The sequence below is a fragment of the Podarcis muralis genome, chromosome 6, assembly GCF_964188315.1.
Source record: "Podarcis muralis chromosome 6, rPodMur119.hap1.1, whole genome shotgun sequence".
NCBI lineage: Eukaryota > Metazoa > Chordata > Lepidosauria > Squamata > Lacertidae > Podarcis > Podarcis muralis.
In genome coordinates this window covers 9,074,592-9,091,518 of record NC_135660.1, presented here as the reverse complement: position 1 = coordinate 9,091,518, position 16,927 = coordinate 9,074,592, and the positions used below count along the sequence as shown (strand labels likewise).

General features: G+C 45.0%; 1 protein-coding gene across 7 annotated transcripts in view; it reads right to left on the bottom strand.

Moving 5' to 3' along the window:
- The window catches only part of MCF2L2 (MCF.2 cell line derived transforming sequence-like 2), a 224,741-nt gene extending 214,986 nt beyond the window's left edge, over window positions 1–9,755 (bottom strand). For 3 of the 7 annotated variants that reach the window (XM_077929730.1, XM_077929731.1, XM_077929732.1), the window contains exon 1: window positions 9,119–9,752. In XM_077929730.1, coding sequence (XP_077785856.1) covers window positions 9,119–9,197 — 79 coding nt within the window. In that variant the 5' untranslated portion in view covers window positions 9,198–9,752. Of the gene's footprint in view, window positions 1–9,118 lie in introns of all 7 variants that reach the window. The other 4 variants (XM_077929727.1, XM_077929726.1, XM_077929733.1 and 1 more) reach the window with 4 other exon arrangements.
- Window positions 9,756–16,927: the final 7,172 nt, after the last annotated feature.

Below are 16,927 nucleotides of genomic sequence, written 5' to 3'. Positions count from 1 at the left end.
CTAGCGTGAACACTTTGCGTGGGGCAGTAGGCATGGAATAGCCCATTCTCACACCCATCACAACTTAAATCATTGGATAGTGCACACTGGTGTTTTTCAATGTTGTTGTTGTTGTTTAGTCGTGTCCGACTCTTCGTGCCCCATGGACCAGAGCACGCCAGGCACTCCTGTCTTCCACTGCCTCCCGCAGTTCAGCCAAACTCATGCTGGTAGCTTCGAGAACACTGTCCAACCATCTCGTCCTCTGTCGTCCCCTTCTCCTTGTGCCCTCCATCTTTCCCAACATCAGGGTCTTTTCCAGGGAGTCTTCTCTTCTCATATGGTGGCCAAAGTATTGGAGCCTCAACTTCACGATCTGTCCTTCCAGTGAGCACTCAGGGCTGATTTCCTTAAGAATGGATACGTTTGATCTTCTTGCAGTCCATGGGACTCTCAAGAGTCTCCTCCAGCACCATAATTCAAAAGCATCAATTCTTCGGCGATCAGCCTTCTTTATGGTCCAACTCTCACTTCCATACATCACTACTGGGAAAACCATGGTTTTAACTATACGGACCTTTGTTGGCAAGGTGATGTCTCTACTTTTTTGTTTGTTTGTTTTTCAATAGACTTCCCCAACTTGATGCCCAATGGGTATCTTACACTACATCTTCCTTCAGCCACAGGCAGTACGGCTATTGGAGAAGACTGGTTTACAGGTTGTGCAAATTGCAATGTGAAAAAGGAAAACATCTTACGCAAAATTGGAAGGGACCTATTTTGTAAAGTCTCCTTATTTATTTTTTCTTTGTCTGGACCAGTTGCCTGTGTTTTAAATAGTATATCCTAGCGATATACTCCAGCCCAAATGACACAGTCAGCCATGAATCATGTTATAGCTGAATCAGCACCAGCTTATTAGAGGTCAGGAAAAAGAGCACCTTTTATGGTGGCTGATGTGATGTGTTTGAAAGGCAATTTCAGTGCAGCAGCAAGCACTATTTTACAAGAGCATATTTCATAAGGTGTGTTGCAGTCCCTGCTTCCCCCTCCCAGCAATTCCATAATTGCTTGAAACCAATTAATCCACAAAACTGTGATGGCCATCAGATCAGAGATGGAGCGGCTTCATTCGTGTCCTGTGTGGTACATACTCAGTGAAGGCATAAGTGATCTGTGTTAAGTAATTCTGAGTGTGTACTCTTACTGGAGAATGTTAGAACGTTCATTTAAATAACCAGCATTGTCTAATCTCTCTGCAAACATGATGAATGTTTAGCAATTCACCTAGAAGCATTCTTGACCTGCTCTGCTCCAAGAAAGCAGTTCTGCTCTCAATTAATCTGTGGAACTCATTGTCACAGGATGTTTTCTTTTCTGAGTAGGAGGATGGTGTGCTTTGGCTGCTCAGGTTTACGGCTCTGTGACTTTACAACCAATTCCACCCACCTTTGCACTGAAAACTAGAGTTCGAAAAGCGACTGGACTCAGCTATGTTAGTAAAGAAACAGTGATTTGAATATGCTATAAGACTCCCTGGAAAAGACCCTGATGTTGGGAAAGATGGAGGGCACAAGGAGAAGGGGAAGACAGAGAACGAGATGGTTGGATAGTGTTCTCGAAGCCACCAGCATGAGTTTGATCAAACTGTGGGAGGCAGTGGAAGGCAGGAGTGCCTGACGTGCTCTGGTCCAGGGGGTCACGAAGAGTCAGACACGACTAAACGACTAAACAACAACAACAACAACAAATAAGCATGCAACACCAGATGATGATAGAGAGCAGGACATTTTAAAAGATGATTTTCCATGGAGATTTCCCCCCTTTTGTTAAAACGATCTAATTTCTGACTTATTTACAGCGGGGTTTTTCCTGTGTTTAGATCTGCCTTCTGCCAAACGTGGGAAAGTTCTGAACATTGATATGCAATGTTCTCAAGTCTTTGTCACAGGATAATTCCTGTTTTGTAATGAGACAAAGGTAGTAGGGAAACAAACAATAACTACAATGGCATCATAAAACTCTTAGCTCTGAGAATAGATCAAAAGTAAGGGTGGATCTACATATGATGGTACCTTGATTTGCATAGGTTTTGGATTACAAACACTTCAAACCTGGAAGTGCGTGTTGTGGTTTGCAACCTTTTTTGGTATTACAACCCATTTTTTTTTTATTACGAACAAATTTTTTTTGGAGGCCCCATTGGCGAAAGCGCGCCTTGGGTTACAACCTGTTTTGGTTTACAAACAGATCTCTGGAACGGATTATGGTTGTAGACCAAGGTACCACTGTACACTTTTTGAGATCAACATCTTTTTACCTTTCAGGGCAGCAGGGGATATTTTTTAGCTCAGGGGCCACATTGCCTTCTTAGCAGGCTTCTGGGGGCCACATGCCAGTGCTGGGTGTTATGTACTGAAGTTCTCACCCTGTGTCGTCTGATATGTTCACCCACAACTTAACATCTGTCTGCTCTGGCAACTATTTCCAGGCCTGGCTTAATTTCTCAGAGATCTGCTGTGGCCAAGAGACTGAAAAGCAGAGTGGAACACCTGATGACTGGGCATGAAGCTGTGCAAGCTTTTGCCCTTCCTTGTGTATTTTGAATATATTATAGCCTGCTTTAGTTGAGATTCCTGCATTGCAGGGGGTTGGACTAGATGACCCTTGCGAGCCCTTCAAACTCTATGATTCTATAATCCATACATTTCATGTCTTTTCTTGAGAGATGCTGATGTCTGATGTGCTTTCTCTCAAGCTACCTTTCATCTGATCTGGAAACATAATAGTGATGCTGAGGGTTGCACATTTCAGGCATCAGTTTTGTGTGTGCAGACAATAGCTTCATTGCACAGGAGTTTGGGGGGTTGCAGGCATGGAGAAACAAATCAGGTAATGGGCAGCTTCCAACAAAGATTAAAAATACATTAAAATGTCACACATTAAAAACTTCCCTGAACAGGGCTGCCTTAAGATGTCTTCTGAATGTCAGGTAGTTGTTTATCGCTTTGACATCGGATGGGAGGGCGTTCCACAGGGCGGGTGCCACTACCGAGAAGGCCCTCTGCCTGGTTCCCTGTAGCTTTGCTTCTCGCAATGAGGGAACCGCCAAAAGGCCCTCGGTGCTGGGCCTCAGCATCCGGGCAGAACGATGGGGGTGGAGACGCTCCTTCAGGTATACTGGGCCGAGGCCATTTAGGGCTTTAAAGGTCAACACCAGCACGTTGAATTGTGCTCGGAAGCATACTGGGAGCCAATGTAGGTCTTTCAAGATCGGTGTTATGTGGTCTTGGCAGCCGCCCCCAGTCACCAGTCTAGCTGCCGCATTCTGGATTAGCTGTAGTTTCTGGGTCACCTTCAAAGGTAGCCCCACGTAGAGTGCATTGCAGTAGTCCAAGTGGGAGATAACTAGAGCATGCACCACTCTGGCGAGGCAGTCCGCAGGCAGATAGGGTCTCAGCCTGCGTACCAGATGGAGCTGGTAAACAGCTGCCCTGGATACAGAATTGACCTGCACCTCCATGGACAGCTGTGAGTCCAAAATGACTCCCAGGCTGCGCACCTGGTCCTTCAGGGCACAGTTACCCTATTCAGGACCAGGGAGTCCTCCACACCAGCCCGCCCCCTGTCCCCCAAAAACAGTACTTCTGTCTTGTCAGGATTCAGCTTCAATCCATTAGCCCCCATCCATCCTCCAACTGCCTCCAGGCACTCACACAGGACCTTCACCGCCTTCGCTGGTTCTGATTTGAAAGAGAGGTAGAGCTGGGTATCATCTGCATATTAATGGACACCCAGTCCAAACTCCCTGATGATCTCTCCCAGCGGCTTCATGTAGATGTTAAAAAGCATGGGGGAGAGGACGGAACCCTGAGGCACCCCACAAGTGAGGGCCCAGGGGTCTGAACACTCATCCCCACCACCACTTTCTGTACACGGCCCAGGAGGAAGGAGTGGAACCACTGTATAACAGTGCCTCCAGCTCCAAACCCCTCTAGACGGTCCAGAAGGATGTTATGGTCGATTGTATCAAAGGCTGCTGAGAGATCCAGCAGAACTAGGAAACAGCTCTCACCTTTGTCCTTAGCCCACTGGAGATCATCAACCAGCGCGACCAAGGCAGTTTCAGTCCCATGATGAGGCCTGAATCCCGATTGGAAGGGATCCAAATGGTTCGCATCCTCCAGGCGTGCCTGGAGTTGTTCAGCAACCACCCGCTCAATCACCTTGCCCAAGAATGGAAGATTTGAGACTGGGCGATAGTTGGCCATACTGGCTGGGTCTAAAGATGTTTTTTTAAGAAGTGGTTTAATGACCGCCTCTTTCAGCAGGTCTGGGAAGGCTCCCTCACAGAGGGAAGCATTCACCACCCTGCAGAGCCCATCACCCAGCCCTTCCCGGCTCGCTTTTATTAGCCTAAAGTTAAGCCACTTTCGAAAGCCAATTAAGTTTGTCAATAAATTAGCCATTTGCAGATGATTTTCTTTCATTCTTTAGCCAGCTGATAGCTCCTGTTTAAAGGAATTCTGTAATCCAGCAGTCCATGAATTGCTTTCATCTTCTGTGCCCACTTTTTGACTTTTAAAAGCCAATGAAAGAGACATGCCAAACGACATCCAGATGTGGTGAAATGTAAGCTGTCCATAGCAAATCATCTGGAAACAAGAGAATAAAACCCACAGCATATACAGATCACACGTAAGGCATGTCTAGGACAGAGTGGGCAAAGTTCAAAGACAAATTTACTACATACAACCCTTTAAATGGAACTGGGAGCTATTAAAATTGCTTCCATGGTGATTCTAGCTTAGTTTTGTTTTTTTTAAAGAGCTAAGCAACCTAATTTAACATAATTAGGCCAAGCTTTAACTGCAGGCAGTGCATTAAATAGAGGTGCCTGAATGTGCCACAGGTCCCAGGTTAACAGTGGTGCTGACATGGTTTGCAAAGACATGGAAAGGAATCACCACACAAATAACCTCTTGCTGCTCATGGAGGAGGCTAACAAAAGCCACAACAGCCTGGCTGAACAAGTTTGGAGTGCTGCCCAAACTTTGACATCACCCCCATTCTCAAACTCTCTATTCCTCCTTTTGAATCTGTAATGTAAATGCAGTTATGACGTATGCATATAATCAAAATTCACATTTCTCAAATAACCCCACCTCTCAAGGCACACATGTGACTACCTCCACTAAAAAATATCACTCAAGGCTGCAGTTATCTAGTGATTACTACATTATATGTATGTGAACTCCCACTGCCAGTGTATCCCTTGTGGCTGAAGGATGAACACCACTGTATCTGAAAGACAGGTTGGCCATGTATTTGCAGATAACTATCTGTGCTTCTTTTATATGCCTGTTGTCTTTGTCCATGGAGTTTTCTTGGCAGGGATACTGGAGTGGCTTGCCATTTCCTGCTCCAGGTGGATCACGTTTGGTCAAAACTCTCCTAGAGAGTTTGGATTTGATATCCCGCCTTTCACTCCCTTTAAGGAGTCTCAAAGCGGCTAACATTCTCCTTTCCCTTCCTCCCCCACAACAAACACTCTGTGAAGTGAGTGGGGCTGAGGGACTTCAAAGAAGTGTGACTGGCCCAAGGTCACCCAGCAGCTGCATGTGGAGGAGCGGAGACGCGAACCCAGTTCCCCAGATTATGAGACTACCGCTCTTAACCACTACACCACACTGGCTCTCCACCATGACCTGTCCATCTTGGGTGGCCCTGCACGGCATAGCTCATAGCTTCTCTGAGTTATTCAAGCCCCTTCACCACGGCAAGGCAGTGATCCATGAAGGAGTGATCCATGAAGGCTGATCGCCGAAGAATTGATGCTTTTGAATTATGGTGCTGGAGGAGACTCTTGAGAGTCCCATGGACTGCAAGAAGATCAAGCACATCCATTCTTAAGGAAATCAGACCTGAGTGCTCACTGGAAGGACAGATCGTGAAGTTGAGGCTCCAATACTTTGGCCACCTCATGAGAAGAGAAGACTCCCTGGAAAAGACCCTGATGTTGGGAAAGATGGAGGGCACAAGGAGAAGGGGACGACAGAGGATGAGATGGTTGGATAGTGTTCTCGAAGCTACAAACATGAGCCTGACCAAACTGCGGGAGGCGGTGGAAGACAGGAGTGCCTGGCGTGCTCTGGTCCATGGGGTCACGAAGAGTCGGACACGACTAAACGACTAAACAAAACAATCTGTGCTTCAAACACTGCAAGGTCCTCTATAATCTATTCCATCTTGTTTAGGAAGGAGTCTAGTTCTGCTGAAACTGGTGGGTCTCAAACACACACACAAGTACTGGAGTGAGGAGAGAGGAGGTATACCCCACTGACTTTCCCAAATAGCATTCCCATTAGGACTTCTTGAGTGCTTATGGTAGGACCGGCTACTACTACCCCTGCTGCAGGTACAAAATAATTCTAAAAGAAAATTGCTATGTCCTCAAAGGAAAATGAAAGGATCTTCCCAAGAGAGTTCAAAACCAAATAAGGTTCTTGAGACTTGCCCTATAAAGGAAGCTAGATGTGGGTTTTGGAGTTAAGATAAAATGGACAGGGAGAGAATCTGTGGAGATGTCCCTTTGTTTAACTGCTTCCAACCAATTGGTTCAATAAATGACTGATTAGGTCTGCGGGATGACTCCTATTTGTATCCTCTCTTTGAATGCTACAGGATGGAGATGTAAATTGGTGGACCCTGCATTTCTGCAACAGCCAGCCCTTTGACATTGTTGCCATCCAAGAGCATTGGTTACTAGAGGTTAATTTTATTTCTGCCCAAGATGAGCTCCCGATCCCATGCAATTTTATACAGTAGTTCTGCTTAGTGATTGTATACATGTGTGTGTGTGTGTGTGTGTGTGTGTATTAAATGTTGCCATTTTTAGAAGTATTTGGTTTATTTTAGATTTTGTATTAAATGCATTTTTATTCATTTTAATTGCAATTTTATCCTACCTTTTCCCTCAAGGAACTCAAGGTCCTCTATCACTACAATTCATCCACACACAACAAAAACCCATGAGAGGTTAGGCTGAGAGGCAGAGGACAGGCATGGTATAATGTACATATGTTTTGGATGTACTTTCTTTTGTAAACTGCTTTGAATACCAATTTGTAGAAATACATAAATAAAAAAGTAATAATCATCATTTTTGGATAAACAGCCTCATATAAAATAAGTGCTGCTTGGACACCCACCCACTCCACAAATGGCTTTGTGTGGATAGACCCTTTAATTTTTTATTGAATAAGATTACCCTTTATTTCTCGAGTGCCCTGTACAAACAGAACTACTACCAATCAGTGCCTTTGCTTTCTAGCAGAAATCATCACCATCAGCTACTAGTAAAAAGACTAATTAGACTGTAGATCTCTGGGCAGGACCTGCTTTTCTTTTTAGTAATTTGCACAAGCCCTAACAACATTGAGGACTTTGCAAACAAAGAGGCAAATCAATGAAAGGGGTAGAAAGAGCAAGGCTGGCATCAGAGGGTTGGCACTGCTGAGAACCCACCAAGATTCAAAGATTCAACTCCATTGCTTATCCCTGGAGTCTCATGGCACCAAAGAGCAAGGCTGGCATCAGAGGGTTGGCACTGCTGAGAACCCACCAAGATTCAAAGATTCAACTCCATTGCTTATCCCTGGAGTCTCATGGCACCAAAGAGCAAGGCTGGCATCAGAGGGTTGGCACTGCTGAGAACCCACCAAGATTCAAAGATTCAACTCCATTGCTTATCCCTGGAGTCTCATGGCACCATTGCTGCCTGCTCACATTCCCTCTCCAAGTAAATGAGCAGTGAAAGGAACATGGAGGAAGAGCAGCCGTTTTCAACATCCATTGCCTCTCCCTCTGGGAGGTGGTCCAAAAGGAGAAGCAACTGAATTGACAGCTACAGCCAAGGTGAGGAAGAGCAGGAAGAGGAGGAGGGTCCCATGGAAAGCAACTTTTTTATTTAAATTGATATTGCATTTATATCTCATCCTTTCTCCAAGAAGCTCAAGGCGGAGTATATGGCCCTTTCCACACTAGTATCCTCAGAGCATCCCTGTGAGGTAGGTTAAACTGAGAGGTGGGCCAAGGTCACCCTACAGTCAAGTGAGGACTCGAACCCTGGTCTCTCAGGTCCTACTCTGACACATCACACCTGCCTCTTGCCCACAGATGGGTAACCAGCGATAGATGCAAAAGCTGTGTTTTCTTCTATATGATATGGGCATGTCATACAACACATTGCATCTTCTAATCCGAAATGGGCTCTTGTGGGTGGAACATCTCTTCCTTTGCATTCTCTTGTCAAATGTGCCAAGCATGGCGTCATGGCTCCCTTTCCAATGAGCCGACGGCATTACTGAGCTGTACAAGATGATGGGCATGCAGTAACCTCATTCAGGGGGGAAAAGAGGGAGCAGGAAAATGATCCATCTAGAATTCAAGGCTGGGGCTACCCTCCGGCTTCCTTATTCCAGAACCGCTGAAGCGGCACAGATGGCTGGGAGAGAGGGAGCACCTGCGCTTCGCTTCTGAACGTTTCAACCGGTTGCAGTTTTTTAGCTTGACAAGACGACGCTCGCGGACGTGCTGCATTTAACAGCCACCCCCCTCCTGCTCCCGAATGGCTTCGCCTTCTAGAATTCATCTGCAATAATTATTCATGCATGTGCAACCTTTGCACACATTCTGCAAATTTAGCTCAGTAGGACGAAGCCAAATTTAGCACGAAAGGTAACCTTTAGTTACAAACCAAAACCGCACAGATCACACCAGGCTCGCTTAAGTGCATCAGTTGCAACAATTAGCCAGGCAGAGCCGCACATTAAAAGTATCCGGCTAATTGGCGAAAGGCACCGACCATATTTGATAGCTCAAGGCACAGGAGATGCACGAGGAGGCACCACCCCGCCTTCCCTCTGGGCAATGCACAGATGTGCCAGGATGCCACACTCGCACCCTCCCCAGGTGTAACACTGACACACCAACGCTACCTAGCCTTTGTGAGTGAGCAGCATGGCACCATCGCAGCCCTGCAGGGAGGAGATCCCAACACATCCACAGAAATAATAATAATAATGGAGAGATCGAAGAAAAAAGCAGGTAGAGAGAGAGAAAGAGATGCTTTCCTTACCCACATGGGTGATGACCGTAGCCAGCCGCTGGCTCAGCTCCTGATGCGACATCTCTTCTTCTTTGAGCCAAAAAAGCATCTCCCACCGAAAGGACCACACAGCATCCAAGAGAGGGAGAGAGGAGGAAAGCGCCTACCCACACCCCACACCGCCCCCAAGATGTAGCAGGAGCGGCAGGCGGCTCAGCCACAGACACGGCGCCTGTGCCACTCCCACTGCGCGCAGGATCCTTCCCGGCTGCCGCCGCCGCCGCCGCCGGGCTTCGTAGGTCTTACACCGGCTTCGGCATTGGCCGGCGCTGGGCACATCCTGAGCGCGCTGGCCCGCCCCTCGCCAGGTCCTCCCCAAAGCGCACAGGCGCCGGGGGCCTCAACCTTCTGCCCCCCAAATCTTCTTGGCACACTGAACCCCGGTGCCACTCAGCCGGCTGCCCGGCGCCACCATTCCTGGATTTCAAAATCACTAGTAGGAGTGATGATAATAAGAATAAGAGAGCTGTTCCAAGGGGACCCTAAGGCTGCAAGACTGGGAAGAACAGGCAGCAGCGGGCTTGCACAAGGAGATCTTTTGGACCCAGGGCCCCGGAATGCGTTTCCCCCGCTTCCCTTTTCTTAGGCAGAGGCATCAAGCGTCTCCCTCGCGCGCTCCCACCCCGTCTCTCTTCCTCCGCCTCCCCAGCTCCACCTTTGCTATTAAAGGGATGGATGTGGGTTAGGCACTCAAGGCTGATGGCTAGGAAGAGGCAGGGAAGAATGAGGAAAGCACAAATGGGATCATGGACGCACGCGCCGGTGCGTGGATGGAGAGAGAGATATGCCTAGGCGATCAGGATCTTCATCACATGTTTGCTGACAAAGATAGTCATGTACCAGGATCGGTCTAATTCAGTCATTTCTTAAGATTCATGAAATAGGCACAAGTCACACTACTGCATAGAACAGGCCACTAACGATACAATGAGCCTCTTGCAAGAGGGAAGTCGTGCAGGAAAATGTACTTCCTTTCAACAAAGTGACATTGGCTAAGGCTTGGATTTTTATTTTATTTTTTACCCTGTGTGTGGTGGACAATTCATACGTGCAGTAGTTAACTTGCAGGAACAAAAAGGCATACAGCCTACAGACCACTGCAAATGTGATGAACTTGCTGCACAGAAAACACTTCTGTGTAGAAAGAAAATGATGATGATGATAGCTAGCATTCATTCATTCATTTATACACTGCTCTTCATCATAAGACCTCAGGGTGGTTCACAGAACATTGTAGAGCATTTAAAGTGTTTTGCATATATTATCTTGGTGTAATCCTTACAACAGTGCTCTAATGATATTATTCCTGAAAATACATAAAATACACAAAAAAGGGCAGTCCTGTAACGTAGATCAAGTTGATCACACACTCAACACATGTGTATACACACACACACACACACACACACACACACACACACACACAAATAATGCAGGTAGGAAGGCTGCGGCAGAGTGACTTGCCTAAAGCTATCTAATGAGTTCATAGCAAAAGTAAGATTTGAACCCGGAAATTCGCAGTTCAGGCAACGACAGCCAATATGTTGCCCTTAAGATGCTGATGGACTCCAGTTCCCACCAGCCCTGGCCAGCATAGCCAATGGGTAGGGATGATGGAAGCTGTAGTCCACAACTGGAGAGCCTTGGCAACACCTCCACTATGCTATACGAGGAAACAGCGTGACAGCTGCATACAGTGGGTCTCTCTCACCCGCAGGAGAAAACACACACACACATATTTTTACATGGGATTCCCCCCTCCCCTTCTGCTGTGTGTATTGTCTGATGATATACCTTGATTATTGAATTCAGGCTTCATACGATATCAGTAACATATCTAGTTTTAATAACCTGGCATCTCCTGACTGTTTTTTGTGTTAGTGTCATTTTTGTGGGTATATTCCGCAAAGTATTACTGATGCAATTATAATGCATTAATTTGTATATTTGTATTAGACTGTCCACATATCATTTCATTTTAGTAGCAGCTCTGCAATGCTTCTCCAATGTTGCTATCCGGACTCTTGCACAACAAAATCAGGACAATAAATAAATCAGACCATTTGTGATGTTCAAAGTTACAGGATTTCAGGAGGAATTTATGGGACATTCAGCGATTGTACTCCAAAACATTTGCAGGTGCAGACAGTACTGAAAGCGGGATTCTGGAAGTGCCCTTAGCACAGGTCTACAGCAGGCTTTTTCCTAGGCCAAGTGAAGAAAGGTAATGAGAGTGGAAGTGGTATTGTGCTTAAGGAAACTTAGTTAATTCACTGTGTTTGACCACAACACACTGTGCTCTGGGGATTATATCTACTGTAGCCCAACTATTATTTTACTTTTTGCTTTATATAGCATTTTACAGTATATTTTTGTACGTACGCAAACAAAGGTAGCAGAACTGTAATGCATGAAGAAATCCTAATATGTCAAATGACAAGCCATAAAAGTCATTGGCAGTGCAAACAAGGGGAGTAAGCATAATTTTGTACACTGTGCAGGTGACTGTGTATAAACCGGAACACGGTAATACAGTTTATCACAGATTACACCAGCACAGAGACTAATTTATGTATAGTTCTGCTCTCTGTTAGGGCAAGCAAAGAGAAGCCTTATGCAAACATAGCAACCATATGCAGGAAATCCCATGGGACACCAAATTAATCATTTTCTCATCATTTTAAAATAAAACATTAATGGGATTCCCTGTGCACACTGAGGGAAGCTCTCAGGGGGCTGGGTCAGGCTGGTAGCAATTTTTAGAAATGGAGGAAGAGAGAGCGAGAACTGACTGTTTAAATTGGGAAAGGTATAGGAGCAAAACCTATTGGGTGGAATAAATTAAATAAGAGTGGGAATTGCAGATCAGGGCTGTCCAGAAGCAGGCCTGAGCTTGAATACATGAGAGGAGCAGCTGCCTTTGGATAGATGCTGATAGATCCCCTGGGTATTTCCAGATGTCCTTCGTAAAAGCCATAATGGACAGAGAGCTCTGATCCCAATTTGGAGCCCAGCTGGTCTGCTGGACTAGATGTATAAAAAATGGATAGAGCAGTTCATGAAATGGACAATGACAATCACATTACAATCATATTTTTAAAATCATAGAATCTTAGAGTTGAAGGGACACCAAGGGTCATCTAGTCCAACCCCTGCAATGCAGGAATCTCAACTAAAGCATCCATGATAGATGGCCATCCAACCTCTGTTTGAAAACTTCCAAGGAAGGAGAGTCCAACACCTCTTGTGGGAGTCTGTTGCACTGCTGAATAGATCTTACTGTCAGAAAGTTTTTCCAAATGTTTAGTTGGAATCTCTTTTCTTGCAACTTGAAGCCATTGGTTCGAATCCTGACCTCCAGAGCAGGAGAAAACAAGCATGCTCCCTCCTCCATGTGACAGCCTGTAAGATATCTGAAGATGGCTTTCATATCTCCTCTCAGTCTCCTCTTTTCCAAGCTAAACATACCCAGCTCCTTCAAAAGCTCCTCGTAAGACTTGGTTTCCTGACCCTTGATCATCTTGGTCACCCTCCTCTGCAAATGTTCCAGTTTCTCAGCATCCTTCTTTAATTTTGGTGCCCAGAACTGCCCAGAACTGGACACAGTATTCCAAGTCTGACTAAGACAGTGGTACTATTACTTCCCTTGATCTGGACACTTTACTTTTGTTGATGCAGCCTAGAATAGCACTACCTTTTTTGCTGCTGCACCACACTGTTGACTGATGTTAAATTTGTGGTCCACCAGGACCCCTAGATCCTTTTCACATGTACTGTTAGTAAGCCAGGTGCCCCCCATCCTATATTTGTGCATCTGGTTCTTCCTAAGTGTAGAACCTTACATTTGTCCCTATTGAAATTCATTTTGTTAGCTTGCACCCAGTTCTCCAATCTATTAAGGTCGTTTTGAATTCTGCTTCTGTCTTCCACTTTGACGAGTATTCCCTCAATTCCTTCATCCAAGACATTGTATAACAACAGGCCCAGGACAGAACCCTGCAGCACCCCGCTTGTCACTTTTCCCCAGGATGACGAGGAACCATTAATGTAATACCATTACATAGTCATACAACAATTCAATACAAAATAATTGTACCATTCATATCAATATCAATTACACATATAGTTGGCCCAATCATATAGAATAATAAAAATAAAGTACAGTGCTACCTCGGGTTAAGTACTTAATTCATTCCAGAGGTCCGTTCTTAACCTGAAACTGTACTTAATCTGAAGCACCACTTTAGCTAATGGGGCTTCCTGCGGCTGCTGTGCCGCTGGAGCACAATTTCTGTTCTCATCCTGAAGCAAAGTTCTTAACCCGAGGTACTATTTCTGGGTTAGCAGAGTCAGTAACCTGAAGCATATGTAACCTGAAGCGTATGTAACCCGAGGTACCACTGTACCAAGCATGGTATACATAAATTAATAACTACCATATACAAGTCACCTCAAAGGATCCCTCCGAAATCTTCTGCATGTTATAGCTGGGACAAATATGAAATAAAACCTACACCAGTGTTCATTGAATGTGTCTATACTACTTCTATTTGCTCTCCTTCTAGTCTGTTTTGTCAGTTTTTCCATTAGGGCCTGGCTGTACCAGTTATTAATCATTTTCAAGCTTGCCGTTGCTCAAGGCTTCACAATTATGATTCTTTCTGCCACAAAATAGTCAATAGGTCACTGATGTTGGGAAAGATGGAGGGCACAAGGAGAAGGGGATGACAGAGGACGAGATGGTTGGACAGTGTTCTCGAAGCTACGAACATGAATTTGACCAAACTGCAGGAGGCAGTGGAAGACAGGAGTGCCTGGCGTGCTCTGGTCCATGGGGTCATGAAGAGTCGGACACGACTAAACGACTAAACAACAACATGCAATTTGGCCTAATATACACATTATTTTTTGCAACGCATTCCCCCCTAATACTATGCATGCATTAGTAAAAATAACATGCATGTTATTTTTACTAATGCATGCACACTTAACCCAGGTAAACACCTGGGTGTTTCCTACCTTGGTGAACTGCACTGTAAAATTCCAGAGAAGTGCAAATTGAAAAGGATGGCTGTGTTTCAATTCCTATGTAAATTGGGTAGATTCTCCTTTAAGTGCAAACTGAATAGAATTTCTCCTTCTTCCCTACTCTTTACTGAGATGCATTCCTTTAAATAAACTAACCACTACCACCTTCTGTATTGTTACTGACTTTGAAGCTGGAGATACCTCAGAGCTATGGTATTTCCTGAGAGTACAGAAATACAGACAAGGGGCCTGAACTATACCCTTGGTTTTTAGCATTTGCTTGAAAGTTTATGGCATGAATTTGTGGTTAAGGGATGGGAGATGAACATTAGCTGGATAGAGTATTTAATCAGAGTTCCACCTACCAGCATACTTTGAAGGCTCCTCCATCATAAAACATGCACAGAAAGACTCAAATAAGTGAATTACACCAAATGAGCATTGCCAATTCAAGGGAGGAAGGCTGGCCCTGGACGTTTTGCTGCTGGGGCCAAACAGAAAATGCCATCTTCTGCATCCTCTGCTGCGTTTCTGGGGATGGACGCATGGCAGGCGTGCAGTGAAGGAGGAAATGGTTTCAGAAGACAGGGGCAGAAGGCTGTGAGTGGCGCACTCCATGGAGGCTGGATGTGCCGGCTCTGAAGCTCTCTGGAGCCTCAGACCTGAGACCAGGGATACTCCTGCAGATGCTCTCAGCAATCAAACCGGGATGTAAGGGTTTAAGGGGTTCCTAAGGAACCCTGGACAAAAGTTGTTCAGGTCTTTGTAAATTAATATAATTAATTGCACATGCAATAATTAACATGTATTCTGGAGTGATACATTTTGTCACTTAAGGCACAGAAGCCAAATGGTCAGCCCTTTTAGTGGGTTTTTTTTAATTTTTTAAAGAAACACCAAAAACAAACCTGACAACTGCTGAGAGAATGTAGAATCATCTTTCTGTTGTATAGGCCTAAGCTGCAAGTGTACAGAGACTGTAGGATTGCCCTGCAAATTCATTTTAAACGGAGGGTGGGTGTGATAAATTGTTGTGTAGAAATAATTCACGGAAGCCAGATGCATATTGTGCCAGAGGCAGAGCAAATGAGCTTCCCTTCAACTCTGTGAAGTCAAATCTATACACCCAGAATTCCCACAACCCATTGCTGCTGCTTCTTCTTCTTTAAATAAATGTCTATAATCAATCCATTCTGTACAAGTAACACCCCCCTCCTTGTACTGTACAGAAAACAACTCTTGTGTGTGGTTTTTTTTTTAAAGACAGGTGCCACACTGCACAAATACTGCTGACCCGTTGCTGCCCTTGAGTTGTGATTTGGTCTGATTCAACAGAGGATGCCGCTACTGTGCCCAATAACAGGAAGCTATTTATTTCAAATTGCCCAAAACAAAATTATAGCTTTCCTTTCCCAGTAGAATGATGTAATTTTCAGTATGTTGCCTTCCTCGCAGCTTCCTTTTCAATAAACTGTTGTTGCTATAGAGACCCTCTCCAGGTTAGCTGTACGCCCTTGTATAGCTCCTCTCCCAAGTGATTACTCCTGTTGCCGTCTAGTTTAATTGTCAGTTTGTGCCTTTGCTTTTGCTCAATAATGCGTGTAGTGGAGCACTTCTGGTACAAGTAAGCACTGTTGACTCTACAATGACAATCAGGGCCACGACAACAGGATAGCTACAAATCTGCTGAGAGAGTTGGACTTCATCTACAGATATTTGTTGTACAGTAAAGTAATGGGCCCTTTCTAGTCCCTGTTGCACAGACTCTTATCAGTGGCGAGCTGGCCATACCGCCTGGTGCCTGTCTGAAAGGAAGTAAAAGGTAGCCACAGGACTTGCCTCAGCAGCCTTGAGCAGGAGTCAGGGCCCCCAACACTTCAGCAGGTCCAACCACTCTACTGACCTTTGTACAAATCTGGTACATTGGAAAAACTGTGTGCCGAAAACAATACATATTATGCCTGCCAACCAATACGTATGAGATCTCCATCTGAAGAGCACAATGTATCTGTGTGGACGTAGATGGGGCAACACTGCTTTCTGCATTACTTCCTTTCAGTGTCACTCACCTCCATGTGCAATGATACGTGATTTATGTAGGCGTCTGATTATTTATTTAATAAACATTTTACACACCACTTGATTGTAAAAACAACCACATCCACCTCAAAGAAGTTTATTCAGTTAAAAAACCAACAACAAATGAAAGTGCGTAACCATCTTTGAAAATAATGCTGAATAAAAGTGCAAGGAGGTTTATCACAAGCTTCTCTTGAGGCTCCTCCACCTTATCCACAACATAAGGATTATTATTAATAATAATTACATTTGTTAATAGCTTTATCTTGCCCAAGGCTACCCAAATAAATAACCAACCAACCAATCCACAAAGATGCATTAAAACACACACATACTCAGCAAGGTTGTTACAATCTCTTGCAACCTATCTGTTGCCTTAACCTCAAACTTTCTTCCCCACTGCCTGTGTTGGAAACTGAAATATACTCAGAGTAAAGAATGGATTTCATGCTCTTTATTCAGCTCATAGCGGTGAGGAGGAATGGAAGTTCCCCCAGAATGTCTGCCTTATATACATTATTTACACAATGGGCCCCACGTGATTGGCTAATTCTGGGATTCTCCTGTAGGCCAATCAGGTAGCGGACGGATTCCCTTCCACCTGGAGCTGGATTGGGTGGCTTCTGCGGACCAATCAGACTGCTGCATTTTGGATCCTATTGTTCTAGGACC